The following is a 23,135-nucleotide window of genomic DNA, read 5'->3' on the forward strand; positions in this document are numbered from 1 at the left end:
AAAATTCACACTTACAATATTCAGATATGAAACCAAAAAAATGGATAATTAGGTGTGCTTTTTTACTCTTAACTCTTTATTTCATGGGCAAACAACACAAATCCCTACAGTTTGGAGCTTAATTACGGAAAATTTTGACATTTTACATAATTACTGAAAAATTTAATTTTGGGTCTATCGAGATATATAATTAGCTTCCGATACATCCAATGAAGATCATTTTTTCCTTTGTAAAGATACATAATTAGCTTCTAATACATCCAATGAAGATACATAATTAGTTGAGATTTTCATAAGAACTCTGTAAGGGTGAGAATTTATATAAATATAATAAGTTAAAGTGTGTATTTATGTTATTTTTCCTTATTTTATTTCATTTAGAAGAACCATTTTTGGAAGGAACTTTGATAATAATTGGACTCATGTCTTAAATTTCCACTGACCCAATTTAAATGGGTTAGTGAAACAGTTGGGACTCTTGCAATATCTTTTGGGCAAAGCAATACAGCCTGGGCTGATAAGCAACTAAGCCTTTGGGCCTAAGCCCTTAATATTCTGTACACATATATTCTCTTTTTAGGTTTGAGACACTTAAAAGCCTCTTTTTTATTCAAGTCATCAAGTAGTAGAAGTGCTATAAAACATCCACTTGTATTTAATGTGCCAAGTACAAATATAACAATTTGATGGAAACTTATATATTTTGATTAATATTTGAACTTGAAGCCTCTTTATTGAGGTCATGCCATTGACATAAAACAAAATACTACTACTAATTATTATGGCGTAACATATATATACATGTCTGGTTTAAACGTATACTAGATCTAATATAAAGATAAAAATTACAAGCAACGAACCTATCCATCTTATAGTTTCAGTGTCCGATTCCAATCAGCGTGAGAATGTTATTCTCAGGCTGCCTCCAATAGAACCCCTGCAAAATTACCGGCAGGATGTTGCACGATACAAGAACGTAAATCAGCAACGCGTTCGTTCCCATCCACTTCAATACTATGGTCCAGTATTTTCTATATCCCAACACATCAACAATCATGTAGACTCCAGTGAAGAGAAATCCAGCAGCACCAGCAGTAACACACATGTAACTGAAGGTATACAAAGCCTTGTTCAAATGCATCCCAAAGCCGTAGTCACATATTGCACCCAACAGTACCAGACAAGAGGACGGTATCAACCATTGCTGGACTCTAACTTTATGACCCTTGAAATGGACGATAATGTGGCCGTAATGCAGGCCAATGAAGCATGTTACAATTGCCATTAATGAACTCAATAGTCCTTCTGGATCAAATGGGGCGCCACACCATGATGGTGCAACTGGAGGAAGAGGACCGTAGTCTGGGGAACTGACACTACATTCTTTCAATCGTCCATAAATAGGCCTGTTATATAGATGTTGAATTCCCAGTATCTTTCTATCGATCATTCCTACAGCGTTACATGCTGGCCCAGTATCTCCTCGTACACCGCATTTAACTGAGAATGTTACTGTTTTCGAAGAAGATAGGTCCGTTGGCATCTGATACTCCCAATCAGGAACGTATAAACCATAGAACAAAGAAAGGTATACGACAGTAACAATTATAGTCAGAGCCCATTGAAGACGATATTTCTTCATCAAAGACTTTCCTGAACTGACGTTAAAATTAGTAGCGTTGAGCCAAATTTCACACATAGCTGCCACCAAAAACGAAACTGCAATTCTCTGCAGTATACCCATCCATCTAATGCTCTCAAAATCCGCTCCGTAAGTAAGACTTCCGGAGCCATGAAAATAGCCTCCTTGAAGAAACAGACCAATGACAAAAAGCTTAAGAGCGCGATAGATTGCTTTTCTAGTCCCGATCAACCTACAGGGCAAGTTCTTGAACGCGAGTCCAAGTGATACACCCACAATAAACAAGAAAAATGGCATGACAAAATCAGCTAGGGTTACACCATTCCAGGGCGAATGATTGACAGAAGGATAAACTCCGCCAGCATATTCCACGAATACCATCAACACAACAGTGAGACCGCGAAAAATATCCAGAGAAAGAACGCGGCCACTTCCTGTTAATGTAGACTTGTTGTTCAAGTCTACATTAACGTTCTCTTTCGTTCCATCGCATGTAATAATTTCAATCTTAGAAGAGACATTATTGGCTTCTGTCTGAACTTGCACATAATTATTCCCCCACCTTATTCGTTCACCATTAATCTTCTCTCCAGTTAGTCGATCAGATTCCATTACTGTCGATATATTAAAACAATGCAACCGGAGAAAAAAATGAAGAAGACGAGATTTAATTTCTTTCTCTCTAAGTAACAATTTGAAGGGAAGTAAAATAATTCTAATGTTGTCTACTAGAGGTAGAAACACTAGTATTTATAGTAGTGAAAACCTAATTCAACTAAAAGTAGGAAAACTATTTCTATATTATCTACGGAGTATAATATATTAAAAAGTAGAAAAGTGATTTTCAACTTTTTGTTCTTCACTAAAAATACTCCTTTACACAAAACTGTCTTCTAATCACTATTTTTTTAAATTTATTATTTAATTATTTTTATTATATTAACTAAACTCCTAAAATATATGGGACTCCTAAAATATATGAAAGGAGAATCAATTAATATTTTTCTTTGTACTGATCAATTAGAAAAATACTCTTAAATTAGGATAGAAAAATACTCATAAAATAAGACTCTATTAAGGAAATACTTCTATAAATAATGAGATGCACATTAAACTAGAAAAAGAAATCGATTTAGTTGTTGAAAAAATATGATTGATGTTAATCTAAATTGATTCGATTGCATGTCTAGATTGGTAGATGCTTAATTTTTCAACTCTCAACTTCTTCACTGTTTTTGACAACATGATAGAATTCAACGTGTGTGTATATATATACTAGTTTAGGTGTACGCGTCTTGCGCGTGTACCTTACTTTAATGAGTTCAAATATTACATTAGATATTTGTTTAAATAATAAGAATGAATATAATAATTGAATTTAATATTTTTTGAGCATGTAAAGATGGAGAATTTATTTATTAAACCTAATCTTTATCAAAAATATTTTTAAAAGTCGATCGACATTCAATCTAATCTTTACACGCAAAAATATTTTCAAAGTCATCCGACACTCATCTACTACCAGTAAACAATAACAAAATAATATGATAATAGAGATATCAAAATAATAAACTGAACCTAGCCTTTACATAAAAAAATTCTTCAAAGTCCACCAACATTTATCTATCACATATAAACTGCAACAAAATAATACGATAAAAGTGATATCAAAACAATACAATTAAACTTAAATTTTACACACAAAAATTTCTCAAAGCCGATCGAGATTCATCTACGAACTGTAAACTACCACAAGATAACAAACTAATAGAGATATTACAATAATACAATTAAACCTACTCTTTACCTAAAAAAAATTTTCAAAGCCGACCCACATTCATCTAGTATCTGTAAATTAAAATAAAACAATAAGATAATAAAGATATCAAAATAATACAATTAAATCTAACCTTTACACAAGAAATTCTTCAAAGTCAACCGACATTCATCTACGACCTGTAAACTATATAAAAAAAATATAATAGTAATCACAAATTAAAGCTTCGATTTTGAACCAACTAATTTTTCTTTGAGCGAAAATTTTGACCCTAAAGAATGATTTTGAGTGAAAACAAAGAAGACATATATATACACACATGTTGAATTCTATTACGTTGACAAAAACAGTGTAGAAGTTGAGAGTTAGAAAATCAAACATCCATCAATCTAGACATGCAATCAAATCAAGTTAGACGAGCATCAATCATATTCTCCCGCTAGGCAAATCGGTTAGTTCTTTAGTTTAACTTACATCTCAATATTTATAGAAATATTTTCTTAATGGAATCTTATTTTAGGAGTATTTATTCTAATTGAATAGTACAAAGAAAAATATTAATTAATTCTTTTACCATATATTTTAGGAGTCTCATATATTTTAGAAAGTCTGTTAGAAAGAAAAATATTAATTAATTCTCCTACGATATATTTTAGGAGTCTCATATATTTTAGGAAGTCTAGTAGAAAGGAAAAAATATTAATTAATTCTCCTACCATATATTTTAGAAGTCTCGTATATTTTAGGAAGTCTAGTTAATATAATAAAAAATAATTAAATAATAAATTAAAAAAATAGTGAAAAGACAGTTTTGTCTAAAGAAGAATCGTTTAATGAAGGGTAAAAAGTTCAAATCACTTTTCTAAGAGTCTTCACATTTTTAATATATTATAGATGTAGGTGTAGATATAAATATATATATATATATCTTCTTTGTTTTCATTCAAGTCATTCTTTAGGGTCAAAATTTTTGCTCAGACAAGAATTATTTTTTCATCAAAACTGAAGTTCTGTGATCACTATTGTATTATTTTATTGTAGTTTACAGGTGTGATCACTATTGTATTATTTTGTTGTGGTTTACAGGTCGTAGATAAATTTACAAGTGATAAATGAATGTCGGTCGACTTTGAGGAATTTTTTAGATAAAGGTTAGGTTTAATTGTATTATATTTAAATATCTATTTTGAGAATTTTTTTGTGTAAAGGTTAATTAGTTTAATTTTATTATTTTGATATTTCTATTATCGTATTATTTTGTTATAATTTACAGGTAGTAGATGAGTGTCAGAAGGCTATGAGGAAATTTTGTGTAAAGGTTAGATTTAATTATACTGTTTTGACGTCTCTATCATCGTATTGTTTTGTTGTAGTTTACATGTGGTAGATGGATGTCGATACCCTATACATTATGTTTTTTTTTTTTTTTGATATTTATCTCTGAGATCACTACCTATTAAATTTTGCAAATACGTACAAAGAAATATTTTTAAAAATCTTTAATACATTATACGTGCTAAAGGGTTACTATATAAGTGGCCGTTGTTTGTATGCATGCAATATTTTTCAAGATCTTGAAAACTTAAATATTTCTCAAAGATGTTTATGTAAAACAGTTTCCAAAGCTTTTATGGTAAAAAATTTGTTTAGTACTACTGAATAATAATAGTGAGAGTTCTTTTTAAGAAAAAAAATTATTCCTTTACTCGTATATTTAAAACACTCACAACTAATAAACCTTTATGAAGCTTTGTTTATGACTATGCAACTCTATCCATCTTTATTTTGTGTACTTTCTTTTTTTTAATAAATATTGTACTTACAACATCCCGGGGTGGAAGGAGGATAAAGTAAATTATCCTGAATAAGTTTTATACTGTAGAATCTAATTCGCTCAATATATATACGTTTAGAGTATTTTTATCGTGTTCAACATAAATTCTGCAAGAATAAATTATATTTCTTATGATATAATTTTGTAGATTTTGAAATTGGATTCATGCGTCCATCAGCATAAGCTATATAGAAATCTAAGACATGTAGTTTGTGGAATTAAGTGGGAGTAATAACTTGTGGTATATTATATAACCCGAAAATTAAATATAAACTTACTTCTTCGTTTTTTTTTTTTAATTTGGATATTAAGATATTTTTTATCACTTCTTTTCGTTATTTAAAGAGTAGAAATAAAAAAATTAAAGATCATAAATTTGAAGGACAAAATTAAGAATTTGTTTAGTCAAACATTTTGGAAGAACTTTTTGAATTTTTTTCTTTTTTTACAATTATAGGATTTTTCTTGTTGTCTGGAGATTTTGAAAATTAAATCCAAAATCTATTGAAACCTTATTTTGGCCAAAAAATAATTTTTGAATTCTTTTATATTTTAAAACTTACTCCAAATTTTTATATTTTATAAGAAAATAAAACTCATCAATTTATGACATCAGCAAATTTTATCTATCCTTTTCGGTCATCTAATCCAAAAATGCATGCTCGTCCTGAAAAAATATTCACTAATAGAAAGATTATATTAGAGGAGAGCTAGAGTTACAGTTTCAATCGTGTTATTTTATTCCTTTTTGTACTGATGGATGTCTGTAATTGTGTATTATGTAACGAATTGTAGTAGCTGCTAGTATTTATTTATTAAAATATTATGTTATAATTTTACAATAATATATCATCTAGTTTACTATAACAATGATAATTTTGTGTCAACATTATAGGTACTTTAATAGGTTTTAAAACTTATGAATACAAATCAATATATTTCATATTTAATTTTTTTTATAAAAAAAGAAAATTTATTTCAAAAAATCTATTACCAAATACATTTTGAAAGTTCAATTTAAACTTCACTCAAATCTGATTTCTTAAATCTACACCCCTTAACATAAGGATATTTGTGCAAATAACTCAATGGAATATGCTGGTTAGTAGCAACCTAGTTCGATCCAGCCCAACTCATTTCAGCCCACTCTTGCTTATATATTCAAGCAATCAACTTATATTTTTCTTATTCAATGTCTCTTCTTTAGACAAAATTGCGGCGCTAAATGTCAGAACAAATAAATGCCGCTCTTTTCAAATGCAAATCATGGTCCCCCGACATTCAACGGGAACGAACTTGGCTCAAACGCCGTAAGAACCACCGTCTCCGTCTCGCTGCCGAACGCCGCCGCATCACCACCGCCGATGACTGCCGTTCATTGAGCCTCAACGCCGCCGATGAACGCCGTCGTTCCATGGACTGCTTGACTGACGTTGACGTCGATGAATTCCGTGCTTGCTTTGAATTAGGATTCGGATTCGATCCGAATTCTGATTTGGATCCGAAGCTAACCAGTGCTTTTCCCGCTTTGGAGCTTTATCAAGCTGTTAACAAGTTATCTCGATCCTCCTCTTCTGTTTCGATGGTAACTTCTGACTCTGAAACTCCTTCATCTGTTGAGAGCTCCGTCTCCATTGTTGAACCAGGTATCATAATTCAAAACTTGAAGTTTATGAGTTTTTCTTATACTAATATAAAATTTAGTTAAAAGTTATTTGAGTTCGTCCGAACAGTTGTAATATTTTTTTATTTTTTTTTGTGTTTGTGTGAAGGTGATGATCCGGAGACAGTGAAAATGAGGTTGAGACAATGGGCACAAATGGTGGCTATTTCAGTGCGTGGATTACCTTCCATATAGTGATTGATTCAGAATTAATTTAAAAGTTTAGTGATATTCGATCGATATATTACTAGAATATTACGTAGGTGCAATGCAAAACTCTGTTGTAAGATTAGTAGATGCAAAACAAGATGTAGAACTTTATGTATTGAGCAGTTGAATAAATGGAACTGGATGCTTAATTTACTACTTATGTTTTTTGAATTAAAATTATTAGTGCTGACCAAAAACGGCGGATTGAATAAATACCCCATAATAATAATATACAGTAATAATAAGATATTCAATTTAATCTTATAAGTGGAGTAGGGAGATATACAATGTAAGCAAAATTTATCTCTATTTTTGTAAGCTAGAAAGGTTTTTCTCTATTAGACATGATTCAAAAAAATGAAATCAACGTTGAATTGAAAGGAAAATAATAATAAAATAGGAAGATAACCAAATTAAAGAATTAAAAAAAGAAGCAACATGTTAATAATAATAATAATAAGTTTAATTTTCCTTTTAGGACTAGAATTCAAGATGTTACTAAATATTTAAACCAGAATACCTCCTTAAAAGGAAATTATTTTACAAGTTTTGGGGTGTTAATTTAGTATTATAATAAAAGCTTGTGATTATAAGGTAAGTAAAACCAAATTACAGATACTTATTATTTGCCAAAAGAGGATCACATGTTACATTATAGTTGGTGACTGTATACTTACTGTAATTACAGGTTCAACATTCTCGTGATTTTTTAGGATTGTTTAATTTGTCATTATCTCTGACCAAAAAAAAAAGGTTTTATATATGTTTTGCATGTCCCGGAATGTTCCAGTGGTCAAAATCCACCATATTTGTTTATAAAATTTATGCGCGCACACAGAATACTTGTTATAAGTGATGTTGTGTTAAAACTTTTTTCATTTAATTTTACTTGTTTATTATTATTAAAAATAAATATTTATTTTTAGTTGTCCAGTTTAGAACATGAATGCAAAGAGTATATAGGTATTATTATAGGGTGAAATCAAATGTTACGTTGTACGCATATTAGGGCAATGTGGATAGAAATTAAGTTTGAAGTTATAGTTAAAGACGTTAATAGAAAATGCAATAATTATTATACAAGTACGCATAAAGAGGCTAAATTAAATGAAACATTCTTTTCCAATTTATATAAACTGAAATTTTCTTTAAAGGATATATAGGATCGATAAGTTAATGGTAACTAATTAAGGGGTTGAATATATGATTAGCGTATGATGAATTTCCTTTATTAAGTAAAGAGAACAAGTGTGGCTTAATTTCACTCTCTTCAAGCTATTAATTGTGATGCTCTGGTTGATTAGGATTATAGATACATAAAATCAGTCAAAATCTTAAAGATAATTATTTATTTTTTCCTTTTTGTTTTTCTTCTTAATCCATCAATCAAATACTTTTAAAGTTCATGAATCCTAGCCCCTTTAAATTAGTTAATTATAAACAGTTGATAAGCTTTAAGTATCAAAAAACATTTGTAAGTATGTCAAAATTAAAATTATTTTTTTAAATAAATTGTTAGGTGTTTGAATTGAAATATAGAAACGGCTAATAAGGGCATGGTTGATATGTTTGGTTAATATATATATATATATATCAAAATATTCTTAATTTTTTGTACCAAGTTATAAATTTAGAGATATCCTTGTAAACAAATAAGGAACGACAAGTCTAAAGTAATAAGAAAGATAGGAAAAAAGATATTTGAGACTAGAAAAAATATTAGTAAAATACACCGACTATCCAGTGTAATCCTGGGAAGGTAAAATGTACACAGATTGTACCAAATTAAAGCAGAGGGGTTGTATCCGATAGACCCTCCTCCAAGAGAACAAATAGTTGAAAACAATGTATATATATAGAAAACAGAATAACTGAAGCAAAGACTGTCATGACGTTATACTATAGACAACCTGACAAAATCACAGATAATAATCAATCTCAAAGGACAAATAACTTCAAGAATAATACTACGACTGATGGTATAAAAGAAGGAAAGATTTTATAAAAGCACAACTTAAGATATCAAAAATACTAAAAATTTCTTCAATTTGAAAATATTACAAAAATTCCTTTTTTTTTTTTTTTAACCAAAAGGTAAAAATACATCCTAAAAGAGTCCTATTTTTGTCAGCTATTGAGGTGGCGATTTCCTCCTCCATCAACGGCACTTTTGAGCGCAAATCAAGCAGCAATTGCTATTGTTACTACCCTATTGTCTGATTTTTGATTTGTGCAAATTTCTCCCATCTTAATCTTTAATTTTCATCTCAACAGATTCAAAAATTTCTCTCAATTCTCAAAAAATTCATCCACAGTAAATTTTCAACCTTATTTTTTCTTAAACTAGTTTGTTTTCATTGTTGTTGAAAGTTGAGTAATTTGAAGTTTTGAGCAAAAATCAATCAAAAAACAACAACGATCCCATTATGACGAAGAAATTAAGGAAATCACTTAATGCAAAGAAAAAAAGAGATTCTGATGACAAAAAAAGAGTCTGTAATGCTTCAAAACGCACTTCTCGTGACGCAAAACGAAGAGATGTTGAAATTATATCAAGAAAATTTTTATGAAGGTATTATATGTTTGTATATTAAGCAAATTAATAATACAATTTTCTTGTATTTCAAACAAAATTACCTATGCAGTTTTCTTGTATCTCTTGTTATCTGAGTTTGTTAATTAAGGATAAGTTTGTATTTCTCTAATGTTTACTTTTCTTGTATATCTTTTTATTTCTTGATATTTTTTGTCAGTACAAGTGCATAATTATGTAGCTGTTGCTATTTTAAGTCAGTTATATATGCATAATTTTGTATCTCTTCGTTAATTTTAATCGGTTAAATATGCAGAATTATGTGTCTCTTGTTAATTTTTTATCTATTATATATGTAAAATTATGTATCTCTTATTATTTTAGTTCTGTTACATATGTTGTTTCCATATCTCTTATTATTTAACTCTTTTTACAGATGCAAACACTTGAATCTATTATTTTTAGTTTGTTATACTCTAATTTTCTTGTAGTGTTTGTTTTAAACATTTTTTATTCATTTACTACGTAAATTTTTTAGCCTATTAATAGATATAAATCATGCAGGAATTGTGATTTGCGTATTGCTTTGTTCACTGAGTTTCTAAGTGATGGACTACAAGTATCATATTCTGATATTGATGTCGAATTTTTTTGAATGAGATATGCTTTGCTCTTGTGCAATTATGGACATGTTAAGGTTGAGAATGGCTACGTTAGTGACAATGAAAACCCACCAAGACCTAAACCCAACTTCATTACTCCAGATGAAAATAAATTGAGTTTCAATTGAGTAGATTTAGTTATGTTGTTTTAGGTGCAATGATATAAACACTTTTAAGTTTTTGTCTAAATAAATTTTGTATCGCTTTCTATATAACACCTTTATTGTATGTATCTCTTGTTAGAAACTTTTGACTGTAATATGTATAGGAGAGATACATGTTATAACTGTAAGAGATATATTTGTATCTCTTTTTATAAATATTTTTATAATAAATTTGTTTTGACTTATTTGTCGAGATGATTTTTGATTGTTATCTCAATATCTCACTATTCAATTACATTGGACAAATTATAAAATATTTACTTATGCTTATGATTAGGCAAAATAATCAAGATGAGATGCATGTTTTCGTCATTCGTGGCGTTATTTTTTAGTGAACAGTGAGGATGATTTTTTAGGTTGAATTAAAGTTGAAGTGTTTTGTTTGAATAGAATGTTCATTTAAGAAATATTACTGTTGAAGTATTCTAGTTGAGTATTTCAATGATTTTTTAGAAATTATTCCAAGTGCTTCACATCTTTGAACTTATCTATAAATTCGTATTTCAATATTTATTTTTTGTTTGAAGTATGTTACATATATATGATTATTTCTATCACATACAAGTTTGTTACAATTATACATATATAACAAATACATATTCAGTTAGATTAGTAACATTTTGTCATCTTATATCTCAACGTACGTTAAAACATAAAATAAAAAATATTAGTTTAACAGATATATAGACATATGTCAGATATATCTATGTGCAATTCTACACTGCGTTCTAAGAGATACAAATTAATACAACCAACCATTCTATGAGATGCGTATTAATACAAAGAGATACAACTAATAAAAATAAAGAAATACATATCAATACTAACAAAATATTCTGTGAGATACATATTAACCAAAAGAGATACAAGAATCTAAAATAACAGATACTTATACAACATTCAATGAGAAAATGAATTCACTATTAGAGTATGAGCTACGTTTTCAAGGAGATTCACCACCTCATATCATTACGGATAAGCAAGGGAGATGAGTTTTCATCAACAATGTATCGGGACTCAATTTATTTTCTTGTTTCGTCGATTTCAAGTTCTACAATAATGGCCGAAATCAACGTTTTCCTTCTTTGATCAATTTCAAGCTCTGCTTCAATGGCAGAAATTAAATTTTCGTATGCGACATATTCGCCTACTACAATGTCATCACTCTTATATCCCTCGTACTTGACATCAGTAATCCAAATACCAAAATGACGTAATAACAACGAAATATTTATTGTGATTAGTTGATAAAGAAAATGGCAGAAATAAAAAAGGAAAAGAAGAATGAAAGGTAGAAAGAAAACGGAGAAGAAGAATGAATATGCAAATTGAATATGGAGAATAATATTTCAAAAATCTTTCATTATTAACAATATGCCACTTTTTAGGAAATATTATTGTTAACTAAAAGATTTGGAGAGTTAATTGCTCATTCAATTCTTAATTTATTTCACCATGCTTAATTTTATAGATTTAGTTGGTGCTTAAAATGTATCATTACACTAGTATCTATTTGGTTTATATGTATCTGAAAATACAAAAATTAAAAAAATTATGAAATTTTAGAAAAAATCGGGATAAGGTGTAAATATGGGTAAACTAATCGAGATTTATATAAATTTTATAAGCGAGACAATGTTTAACTATCTAATGTAACTATCTTTCTGCCCTAATACGTGTTCTCCATAACCTCTCATCTGAAATCATGTCTCAAAAAATTGAAACTACGTCAATCATGTCTAATCATCTTTCTCCAATATTTATCATATATATATATATATATATATATATATGAAGAGAGAGAGAGAGAATTAAAAATATTTATATAACTTGTAAGTTTTGCCAAAACCTCATTTGATTATTACAGCTCATTTTTCTTTTCAAGTACTTTTGGTTATCTAGTTCATTATTTCAGGAAGACACTTTGTAAAAAGAAAATTTAAACAGAGCTAGATAAAAACAAATAATTTTCCAATCGTTGAAGCCTAACTTTATTAAAGTATTAAACTAAATATCTTATTGGGGAAGGGATATGCCTTTTTTTTTTCCCTTGCATTGCATGTAAACACCTCCAAAATCATGTGATAAATCATATTTATAGTGCGGATATATAACCAATAATCACGTGTAATGTAACATGGACCAATTATCATTTAATCAGTTCAATTAATTAAACAAAGACTTACTATTACTCTCTCTCCATTTTGATTCGTAGTTTGATACCATGTATACTTTTTTTGTATATCTTCAAAAACATTACTGAAGGTTGTATTTACTCTTAACATATTGCAATATTGTTGAAATTTTCCATTAATGGAATCTTAATCATCATACAAGCTGAAGAAAGAAGAAGGAAATATTTTTCTGAAAGTGAAAATTGATTTCATTAATTGGAATGATTACAGAGTGATCACATTTATACAACTAACTACCTCATCTAACTGTCTAACTAATCTTGATTAATTACTAATTGAGCTAGTCCTCTAACTTTGAGATATTTACAAAACAACCCTCATGCTACTAGGTAATACTTTCCTCAATACTACCCCTCAAGCTGTGATGTACAAAGATGTTTAGCACTCCCAGCTTGGACAACAAATGTTCATGTTGCGATCTTCCAAGGCCCTTAGTTAGAATGTCTGCTATCTGATCTTTAGTACTCAGGTACTTGACTTCAACCAAACCACTTTGTATTTTCTCCCTGATAAAGTGATAGTCCAACTTTATATATTTTGTTCTTTCATGAAACACTGGGTTTGCAACTATTTGTATAGCCAATTTACTGTCACAGTAGATCACAATAGGTTTTTCAATTTCTGTTCCTAGTTCATCAAATAATTCTTTTATCCACACCACTTCTGCAACTGAGTTGGCCATTCTTCTGTACTCAGTTTTTGCTGAGCTTCTTGATACAACTCCTTGTTTCTTTGATTTCCAAGATATGAGTGAATTACCATACTTGACCATAAATCCAGATACTGATCTTCTAGTGTTTGGACAGGCAGCCCAGTCTGCATCACAGAAGACTGTGATTTTATTTGATTTTTCACTAGATAACAGAATTTCCAATCCAGCCTATCCTTTTACATATTTGATTACCCTCAGGGTTGTATTTAGGTGTGATTGTTTAGGTTGCTGTAGAAACTGGCTCAGGGTTTGAACAGTAAATAAGATATCTGGTCTGGTTATAGTTAACTATAAAAGTTTTCCTATCATTCTTCTGTAAACTGATGGATCTTCCAGTTCTAGATCATTACCTGGTCTCTTTACTCCCTCATATATTCCTTGGTAGTGAGTTTAGTATAAGAATCTAAGGGAGTAAAAGTAGGTTGTGCTGCACTCAAACCAGCTTCAGAGATAATCTCCAAGGTGTACTTCCTTTGATGCATGACTATGCCTTTATCTGATGCAAACTCAATACTAAGGAAGTACTTTAGTTCTCCCAAGTCCTTTATTTTAAAGGTTTGATGCAACACTGATTTAGTCTTATGAATGAGCTTTATGTCGCTTCCAGTAATTAGTAAATCTTCTACATAGAGAAGAAGAATAACAATTGATATACCAGTCTTCTTAGTAAACAAAGAATAATCCAAATGACTTTGGATGAAACCAAGTTTGATCAGTGATTCAGTGAGTTTAACATTCCATTCCCTTGGTACTTGTTTCAAACCATAAAGGGATTTGATGAGCTGCATACAGGTTTCTCTCCCTGAACATCAAATCCAGAGGGTATCTTAAAGCCTTGAGGCAAGGTCATATATACTTCATCATGTAGATCACCCTGAAGGAAGGCATTGTACATATTTATCTGGTGTACATGCCACTTCATGGTAGAAGCAACAGTTAGGACAGATCTAACAGTCACTATCTTAACTACTGGAGAAAAAGTCTTCTGGTAATCAAGACCTTCTCTTTGATCAAAGCCTTTAGCTACCAGTCTGGCCTTAAACCTCTCAATGGAGCCATCAGCAAGGTACTTAATCTTATACACCCAATAACAGACTTGCCACGTGGAGGAGAGACCACTTCCCAAGTGTTATTATCCTCTAAGGCAGTAATTTCAGTTTGCATGGCTTGTATCCATCTAGAATCAAGCTCAGCTTCCTCAAATGATGAGGGTTCAACTTTAGTAGACACACCAATAAGGAAGGCTATATATGTAGGGAAAAGATGATCATATGAGACATAATTGGAAATAGAATAAATGGTTGAGGTAAAGTTAGGTTTGGAGGCAGTAACAAAATCTTTCTGCCAGATGAGAAGTAAGACATTAGGTGATGGAGAGGTAAGTGGTGATAGTGGTGGTACAAATGGGGTATCGGGTATGAAAGGTGCAAATGGTGCATCAGAGATAGAGGGGGCAGATGATGCATCAGCAAGAGCGAACAGATATGGGATCAAGAAGAGGGTGTATATCAGTGGGAGGATGTGCAGGTAACAAAAAAATATTGAATTCATTTGTAGAGAAAGAAGAAAAAGAAAAAATTGTTTCTCTAAATTGTACATCCCTGCTGATAAAAAATGCTTAGAGTGTGGATCATAAAGGATATAACCTTTGGTAGTTGGACTATAACCCATAAAAATAGAAGGAACACTTCGAGGCTGAAAATTATATTTTCTGGGGAGTTGAATAGCATAACATAAACAACCAAGAATTTTTAGATGATCATATTGAGGCTTGACCTTGTGAAACACTTCATAAGTAAATTTGCCTCTCAAGACAAGAGTAGGCAATCTGTTGATAATGTAAGCAATAGTCAAAATACCGTGACCCCAAAACTGAATAGGTGTATATGACCCTGAAATCTCAATGATCTTGCAACCTCTAGTAGGTGTCTACGTTTCCTTTCAGCAATGCCATTTTGTTGAGGAGTATGAGTATAAGTTCTTTGATGAATGATCCCATAAGAAGCAAGTAGTTTGCTACATACAACATTGACAATCTCTTAACCATTATCAGTCCTAATAGTCTTAACACAAGAAGCAAACTGAGTAGTGACCATTTTTAGGAAATTCTGAGGAATGACAAACACATCACATTGAATTTTATTAAGAAAATCTAAACTAATTTGGAATAGTCATCAACCAAGGTAACCAAAAACCTATTTCTATCAAAGGTAGGGGTCTTGTATGGACCCCACAATTACAATGAAGTAGATCAAACAAGCTATCGGGCTTACTGGTACTGACAGAGAAAGAGGGTCTGGTTTGCTTAGCTAGAGGGCATGTAGTACACTGATAAACTTCCTGAGTACAGGATTGAGGGGAAAATGGAACAAATGAGATAAAACTTTAGAAGAAGTGTGACCAAACTGCTTGTGCCAGAGAAAAATGACAGCTGGTGTGGAAGTTTGAGCATCATAAGCAGCGAGAGACTTGACTGGTAATGGTAGAACCTCTTTACTAGGAGCTTTAATGGGAAGGAGGTAGAGACCACCTGATTCTCTACCAATCACCCTCACTTGCCCACTGAAGAGGTCCTGTAAGATAAAAAAGTCAGGAAAGAAAATGACTGAACACTGAAAGTTTTAGTGAGTTTAGAGGCTGACAAAAGATTAAATTTAAATTCTGGGATATATAAGACATCTTGCAGAAGAGAGCCATTAATATTCAAAGAGCAGGATCCTTTATAGGATATATCAGTGGTAGCCCCATTAGGCAAGTTTACTTTGGATTGTTTTGTAGTAACTCCCTTGAGATTTATGAGTAGATATGAGTTGAATGTCATATGGTTTGTAGCACCTGAATCTACTACTCATACATTAGAAGAAGTAGGGATAGTACCTGTAGTGTTAGCAGAAACTGAAGTACTAGAAAAACTATATTGTCCTATATCATAATTGAGAGAGTTGACGATATTTCCATATTGATCTGGGGTGATATTGATTCCAAAGCTATAGTTGTTATTAACATTGGATGGAGAGCAGTCAGAAGTGTACAATGTAGCAGATTTTGCAGGTTGTTTCTAGCATTATGAGCAGCAGGATATGGAGAAGAATAGTGACTGGTTAGTCCTTGATATGGGATGTGTTTTTTAGCATAATTCATCTGATGAGAGAGTATGTTATTGTGAAGATTCTTCTGCTAAAATCCATGACCTCGCCCTTGCTTAGGTCCTTGATTATTACCTGACTGTAGTCCTCTATTTGTGAACTTAAAGTCCGGGGGATATCTAATAAGACGAAAATAAGCCTCCTTGGGATGTCCTATGACCTTACAATAGTCACATTGTACATTTGGATTATAAAACTTCTTCTGGTATGAGGTAGCCCCATTTCTCATAGACATTAAGGCAACTAATTCACTTAGATCTAATAAGATAAAAACAAGCCTCCTTGGGATGTCCCATGACCTTACAATAGTCATATTGTACATTTGGATCATAAAACTTCTTCTGGTACGAGGTAGCCCCATTTCTCATAGACATTAAGGCAGCTAATTCACTTAGATCAGGTGTGGATGCTGAATTAGTTATATTTATCTGGCTCTCACGCTCAATTACCATGGAGTAGGCTTTATTAATAGTAGAAAGAGGGATCATCATCAAAATGTGAACCCTAGCTTGTGAGAAACTAAAACAACTTTAATTCATCCATGAACTGAACGAATTCACGAGATTTGGGTCAATCACAGCAAGGAACAGGTGTTATACTATCAAATTCTACCCATAGTGCTCTCAATTTTGAGAAGTAAACAGAAACAGTACTAGTACCTTGGTGATCGTTGCAATTTCCTTTTAAAGCTGATAAGTTCGAGATCCATCAACCTTATCGAACCGTTCCTTAAGATCATGCCATACCGACGCAGCAACAGATGAGTAAATAATTCCCCCAAGTAATTCCTTAGAAACACAATTCATTATCCATGAAAGCACTATTGCATTGCACCTATCCCATAATACGACTAAATTTGAACCAAAATCAGCTCGTTTACATGTACCGTCAATAAACCCTAACTTGTTTCTTCCTAAAATTGCAATTTTCATTGCACGATTTCAAATTGAGTAGTTCTCTGAACCTTTCAGCTGCAGAGAAATGAGCATTGCTCCTGAGTTATCACTTGTACCCAGGAACAATGGATGATTTGAACTGATCTTCTCCGGTAATGTGTCATCAATCGCCATTGGTGAAGAAAGAAATGAACAAAGAAGAGTTGAAGACAAGTAATGTAGAATAATAAGGAAAATACAGAACAGGATCGGTCAATCACAGTAGGGATTCATGTCTCTGATACCATGTTGAAATTCTCCATTAATGGAATCTTAATCATCATACAAGCTGAAGAAAGAAGAAGGAAATATTTTTCTGAAAATGAAAACTGATTTCATTAATTGAAATGATTACTTTATACAACTAACTATCTCATCTAACTATCTAACTAATCTTGATTAAATTACTAATTGAATTAGTCCTCTAACTTTGAGATATTTACAAAACAACCCTCATGCTACTAGGTAATACTTTCCTCAATAAATATGGTTCTTTTTTAGTTAGTTTATATGATACTTTCTAAAAGATCAAGTCTTATAAAATGGTATTTTATACATTTTTATATAAAAACCTTCCTTTTATTTTAGCTATAAATGTAAGATTTTGTTTGCACATTTAATAATTTCCTCTCCAACTAATAATTTTGACATCGATCACCTCATAGAATTGTCTTAAGTAATTAATATCCATTATCTCTCATTGGCTTATTTTCTAGATTAACTGTGTGTTACCAGATTGATCAAATATTAATGGCAGTCGAAATTTTCTTCTCGTGTGTGATCTTCAAGTATTAGGAACACTGCATATAAATTGAGTTATTTCATGTCATTATCCGATCATTCTCATACTCGTCTGACTAAAATTATCATAACTCTTATAATTATATTGAATTAAATCAGTTCAAAAATATTTTTAATATGATATGATTATCTTCAAATCAAATTTACATTGTTTTCACCTAAAGGCTTGCATGCATCATTTAAAAATATCCTTGCACCTTGTATAAAAATTCTTGTGCTTTCAATTATAAAGTTTTATTTGCACATGACTCAACTATGGTTTCTATCACCTTAACTATTCACGACTTGCCCTATAACCAGAGAAATAACTCATCCCAATTAATTTCAGGAAGTTTTTTAATTATTATTTTTCTATCTCAATCTATGTAATAATACATTTTTTAGTCAGCCATTAAAAAATATAACACAAGTTAATATTTAATAGAAGTATTAATTTAATTTTAATAAAATAATTTTTAACTATATAAATATAATAATTTATTTTAAATTATAAATGGTAAAAATCTTCCCTATATTTTTAAACTTCGTATTTAATTAAACGTTACTTATTACTTCGTACATAGATTAAGATGGACTTCAAATAAAATAATGATGCCGCAGCCATTGTGTTGATACCTGACCCACATATTCATTACTGTACATATTAAAAAGAAGTCTTGGGCTACAAATATTATTATAAAATTGTTTGTTTTTCTGAAAGAACTAAAATATCTGATCAGGAACTGCAGCATTAGATATTTTCAAATTAGAATGCAAATTAATCATTATTTGGACATGTAATCATGATAAGCATCTCTACGACTGAGTTTTGTGATTGTATAAATTATCCCCATTGTACATATTTTTTTAGAAAATTCTAATTGCGTAAAGGATTACACTTTCTAATTAAGAATGAATTAATAAAATGTTTTTTCCCTCTTCCTTCCATGGGAAAAATATAATGTCCCACTTAATTCTTCTAAATGCAGATGTAAAGATAACCTAATGTCCATCATAGAGAGGAGAATTCATGATTGAAGTTTGCATTTCGACGATTTTTCAAATTGCAAGAAAACTTTATACTAATATTGTATTCAAGAGAAATCGAACTTTTATCGAGAACGACAAAAAAATTAAAACAAGTTTATTTTTAGTGTTGGATCAAGAGACTGCTTGTTTATATATAAATTCTTAATAAATATTTTCTTTTAAATATATTTAATTTATTTTTCAATATAAATATAAAATATAAGCCAAAAATTACTGTTTATATTTGTATTTTTTGCTTGCTAATGGTAATATACAGTACTCCTTATAAGGTTAATATAGCTTGCAATTCACATATATAACTCTTTAATTCATGTAGCAAACTTGATACGTCAACTTAAAAAAAAAAAGAAAAAGTACTATATCTGTTCAAACAGCATCAACAATAAATCTATTTGTTTACTGTCAAAGGATGTGGTGCAGCGGATGAGGTTGCACCTCCCTTAACCAGAAGTCTCGAGTTCGAGTCCTGGGTAGGAGCGCTTTCCCCCGAATGGGGCCCTACGCGGCGCGATTCTGAATTAATCGGACTCCAATGTGAGTACCGGACACCAAATGAAAAACAAAAAAAAATCTATTTGTTTGGAGTTAAAAAAGACAGGATGGGCTGCAGATACTATTTTAAATGATGTGATCACCTAATTGCACTATAGAGGAATTAATTAAATATCTGATTAGGAGCTGTAGCATAAGATATTTTTGAGCTACAGGTTGCTGATAAGTAGTGATTTCATTTGGATGTGATGATTATAATTTCCCAAAGAGATGTATGGCTGAGTACTATGATATTTAATTTAGGGTAGAAATAATATAAGACGATAAGGTGAACGATTTTATATTCGAAAGAATTAAATGAAATACTTCAGATATTGAAATCCTTCTTTTTTGGTTTAGTATAAGTGTGTGCATGCACATAATATGTTGTTTTGCCTTGTCTTCTTTATCAATTGATTATTGAATACGTAAATAATACAAAAAAAAATACTACGTATTTTAAGGAGTAATAAGAAATACTCCTTATAACTTCCTTTGTTTCCCGCCCCCATTTTTATTTTTTAAAAGAAAAAAAAATATTACTTTAGGTGCTAATAAATAATTACGGAATTACCCCTCCAAATTATCCAACAACAATATTTTGCAATTAAATAAATGAGTGAGTTACGTTCTTTCTTCTAGAATTGTTGGTCAAAATTGACCGTACACCAATTACTAGCTAGTACATTAAAAAAAAATTTAATTATTTGTTTGATATTATAAAAATCTTTTCTTTTTTTAAAAAATAAACTGCAATTGCCTTTTTTCCTTTCAAATCCAATAACATTACATTCAATATTTAAACCTGATGTTATAGAAATTATTTACTTATGAAAAGTACGTGAAAACGTTTGCGCCATCGTAATCGACTTGGACTAATAGATAAGGAAAACGACTTAAAGAGGACTAATACAAATAAAATAGATCTAATTAGAATTATTTATGTGACCAAAACAACCTTAAAATATCTGATTAGATATTTATCTAGCTTATTTCCTACTTTTAACCTTCTTCACTTTGTTTATACCTACATGATATTTCCAATTGCATGACTCACTAGCAAATAGCAAATATTCTCCGTTAATTATTAGAAAAGCCAAGTAAATATTACTAAATGCTCTTTTTAACACTGTAAAACACGTTTACAATACTATTTATGAAATTTTATTTTATTTATTTCTTGAGAGAGAGAACCAATTATGCTTCTGTGAAATGTTATTGTATCGACAGAGTTGGAAAATACTTTTAAAATGTCTAAGTACATTTTCATGCGCGTTTATAAAATTATAAAGCTCAAAACCAATAATTTAAGAGGAAAAAAAAAAACAATAATTTACGAGTACAAAAAAAATACATACTGATATAGTTGCCAAAAAAGGGGCACCATCTTTTTGAAGCGAGCCTCAGGAAATAAAACAACCAAATTGAAGCGAAAGAAATATTTCTTCGTCTCAATTTATATAACATATTTAGATTGAATATCTAGTTTAAGAAATAAAGAAAGACTTGATAATATTTATTAAATTATTTTTTATTAAAAATATATTATTATTATTTTTAATTAAGTGAGACTTTATATATGGGATCAATATAAGAATAAAAGTGAAATTGTGTTTTTAAATAGTACTAAATAAAGAAAGATGATATTCTTTTTAGGACGAATAAAAAAGGAAATTGCGACACTTAAAATGGAACTGAGGGCGTAATTTTTTTGCTTTTATTTATTTTTTTGATTTTAATTCTATACAAAAATTAAGAAAATAAAAAAGACTTTTAATTTTATAATTTTAAATTAAAGATATATAAAGTGTACTTTCTTTGTTTCATTTTATGTGTCATAATTTGATTGGACACAAATTTTAAAAAATAAAAAGAAACTTGATAAGTTTAGCAAATTGTCCTTTATTAAAAAATGTACTATCATTATCTTTAATTGAGACCTATAAATGAAATCAATAAAGATAAAAGTAGAATTATATTTTTAATTAGTTATCAAATAAGGAAAGGTAATATTTTTTCTGAGATAAAAAAAATAACAATGCATGAAATAAGACGAAGAAAATGTTAAATATATTTTAATTTTTATGATCTTAAATATACTATATATAAAATTTAAATTAAGAAATTACCAAAAAGAAAAGGCAAATAGACATTTATTTTGAAAGTGATTAAAAAGAAAAACAAGATGAGAAAATACTACTGTACACTTATCTTAGCTGTCAGGCACGTGGCGCGTGATCAACACCTTTCACTTCCAAAAAGTACCTGACTTAGGCCCAGTTTGGAATTATTGTTACAAAACTGATTATTTGCGAAATATTTTTATAAAATAATTTTTTTAAAAAATATTTTTTAAAAAAATAATTTATGTTTGATAAATTCATTTGAAAAGTACTTTTGGTAATTAAATTATGATTGAATAATCTTTTTCAAGAAATATTTTTTGAGATAAATGACCAAAAAGGATATTTATCAATAACCTTTATTATTAAAATCAATTTATAGAGAAAATTTATTTTAAATATCTATGTTAATATTTTTAATTAATTTTTTTATTTAATTAAAAAGTACATACTAAAAAAATTTCAATCAATATTTATATACATAAATACATTAAAAAAATTAAAATAATTTAAATATTACTTAAAACATCAAACAAAAATGAATACAAAAGTCATTTCATAAATTAAATCACTGAAAATTAGTAAACACTATATTCATGTTTACAAATATCTAAATGAGATAATATTTGTTATTTGTTACCTTTTCTTTTGGATATGTTTTTACCGTTTCAATTGTAAAATTAAGTAACCAAATTAATATATGTATACCATCTGATGACAAATATTTAAAATAAAATTTTATCTATTATTTGTTATTTTTTTCATATATTTTTACAGTAAACAATCATATATATATAGAGAGAGAGAGATAGATATATATATATATACACTATATTTTAACAAATATGTCACTTTTCATGAATTATTTATTTAAAATTAAATATTTGAGAAAAAATTTATATGTGATATCAAAATACAATCTTGTAACGTGATTTATTTGTCAATTGTTATCATTAATAATAATAAAATAATTTATATATTCTTTAGTCATCATCATCAATGATATTTTAAAAAATAGTGAAAAATAAAATAACAATATATAAATCATAAAGAATTATGACATAAATATGAAATGTAAAATTTTAAAAATCAAAAGTTAATCAAACTTGTAAGATATGTTAATTAATTAACAACGTATATATATGTGTGTGTGTACGATAGAAATATTTTTTCCATAA

General features: G+C 29.6%; 2 protein-coding genes across 2 annotated transcripts; one reads left to right on the forward strand and one right to left on the reverse strand.

Moving 5' to 3' along the window:
• Positions 1-801: 801 nt before the first annotated feature.
• LOC107879505 (heparan-alpha-glucosaminide N-acetyltransferase-like) lies at positions 802-2,062 on the reverse strand. Its single transcript, XM_016726538.2, has one exon. It carries the CDS (start codon positions 2,021-2,023, stop codon positions 878-880), a length of 1,146 nt encoding a protein of 381 aa, XP_016582024.2. The 5' UTR covers positions 2,024-2,062; the 3' UTR covers positions 802-877.
• A 4,310-nt stretch (positions 2,063-6,372) lies between these two features.
• On the forward strand, positions 6,373-7,307 carry LOC107840275. Its single transcript, XM_016684094.2, has 2 exons — positions 6,373-6,899; positions 7,026-7,307. Exons 1-2 carry the CDS (start codon positions 6,479-6,481, stop codon positions 7,109-7,111), a joined length of 507 nt encoding a protein of 168 aa, XP_016539580.1. The 5' UTR covers positions 6,373-6,478; the 3' UTR covers positions 7,112-7,307.
• The last annotated feature ends 15,828 nt before the right edge of the window (positions 7,308-23,135 follow it).

This window comes from Capsicum annuum, chromosome 8 (genome assembly GCF_002878395.1).
Source record: "Capsicum annuum cultivar UCD-10X-F1 chromosome 8, UCD10Xv1.1, whole genome shotgun sequence".
Taxonomy (NCBI): domain Eukaryota; kingdom Viridiplantae; phylum Streptophyta; class Magnoliopsida; order Solanales; family Solanaceae; genus Capsicum; species Capsicum annuum.

Bases quoted from the DNA above. Each gene is read 5' to 3' on its own strand.
- LOC107879505 (XM_016726538.2), bottom strand. From the start codon at position 2,023: ATGGTATTCGTGGAATATGCTGGCGGAGTTTATCCTTCTGTCAATCAT.
- LOC107840275 (XM_016684094.2), top strand. From the start codon at position 6,479: ATGTCAGAACAAATAAATGCCGCTCTTTTCAAATGCAAATCATGGTCC. The intron at 6,900-7,025 runs GTATCATAATTC...GTTTGTGTGAAG, and splicing joins CGTCTCCATTGTTGAACCAG to GTGATGATCCGGAGACAGTG.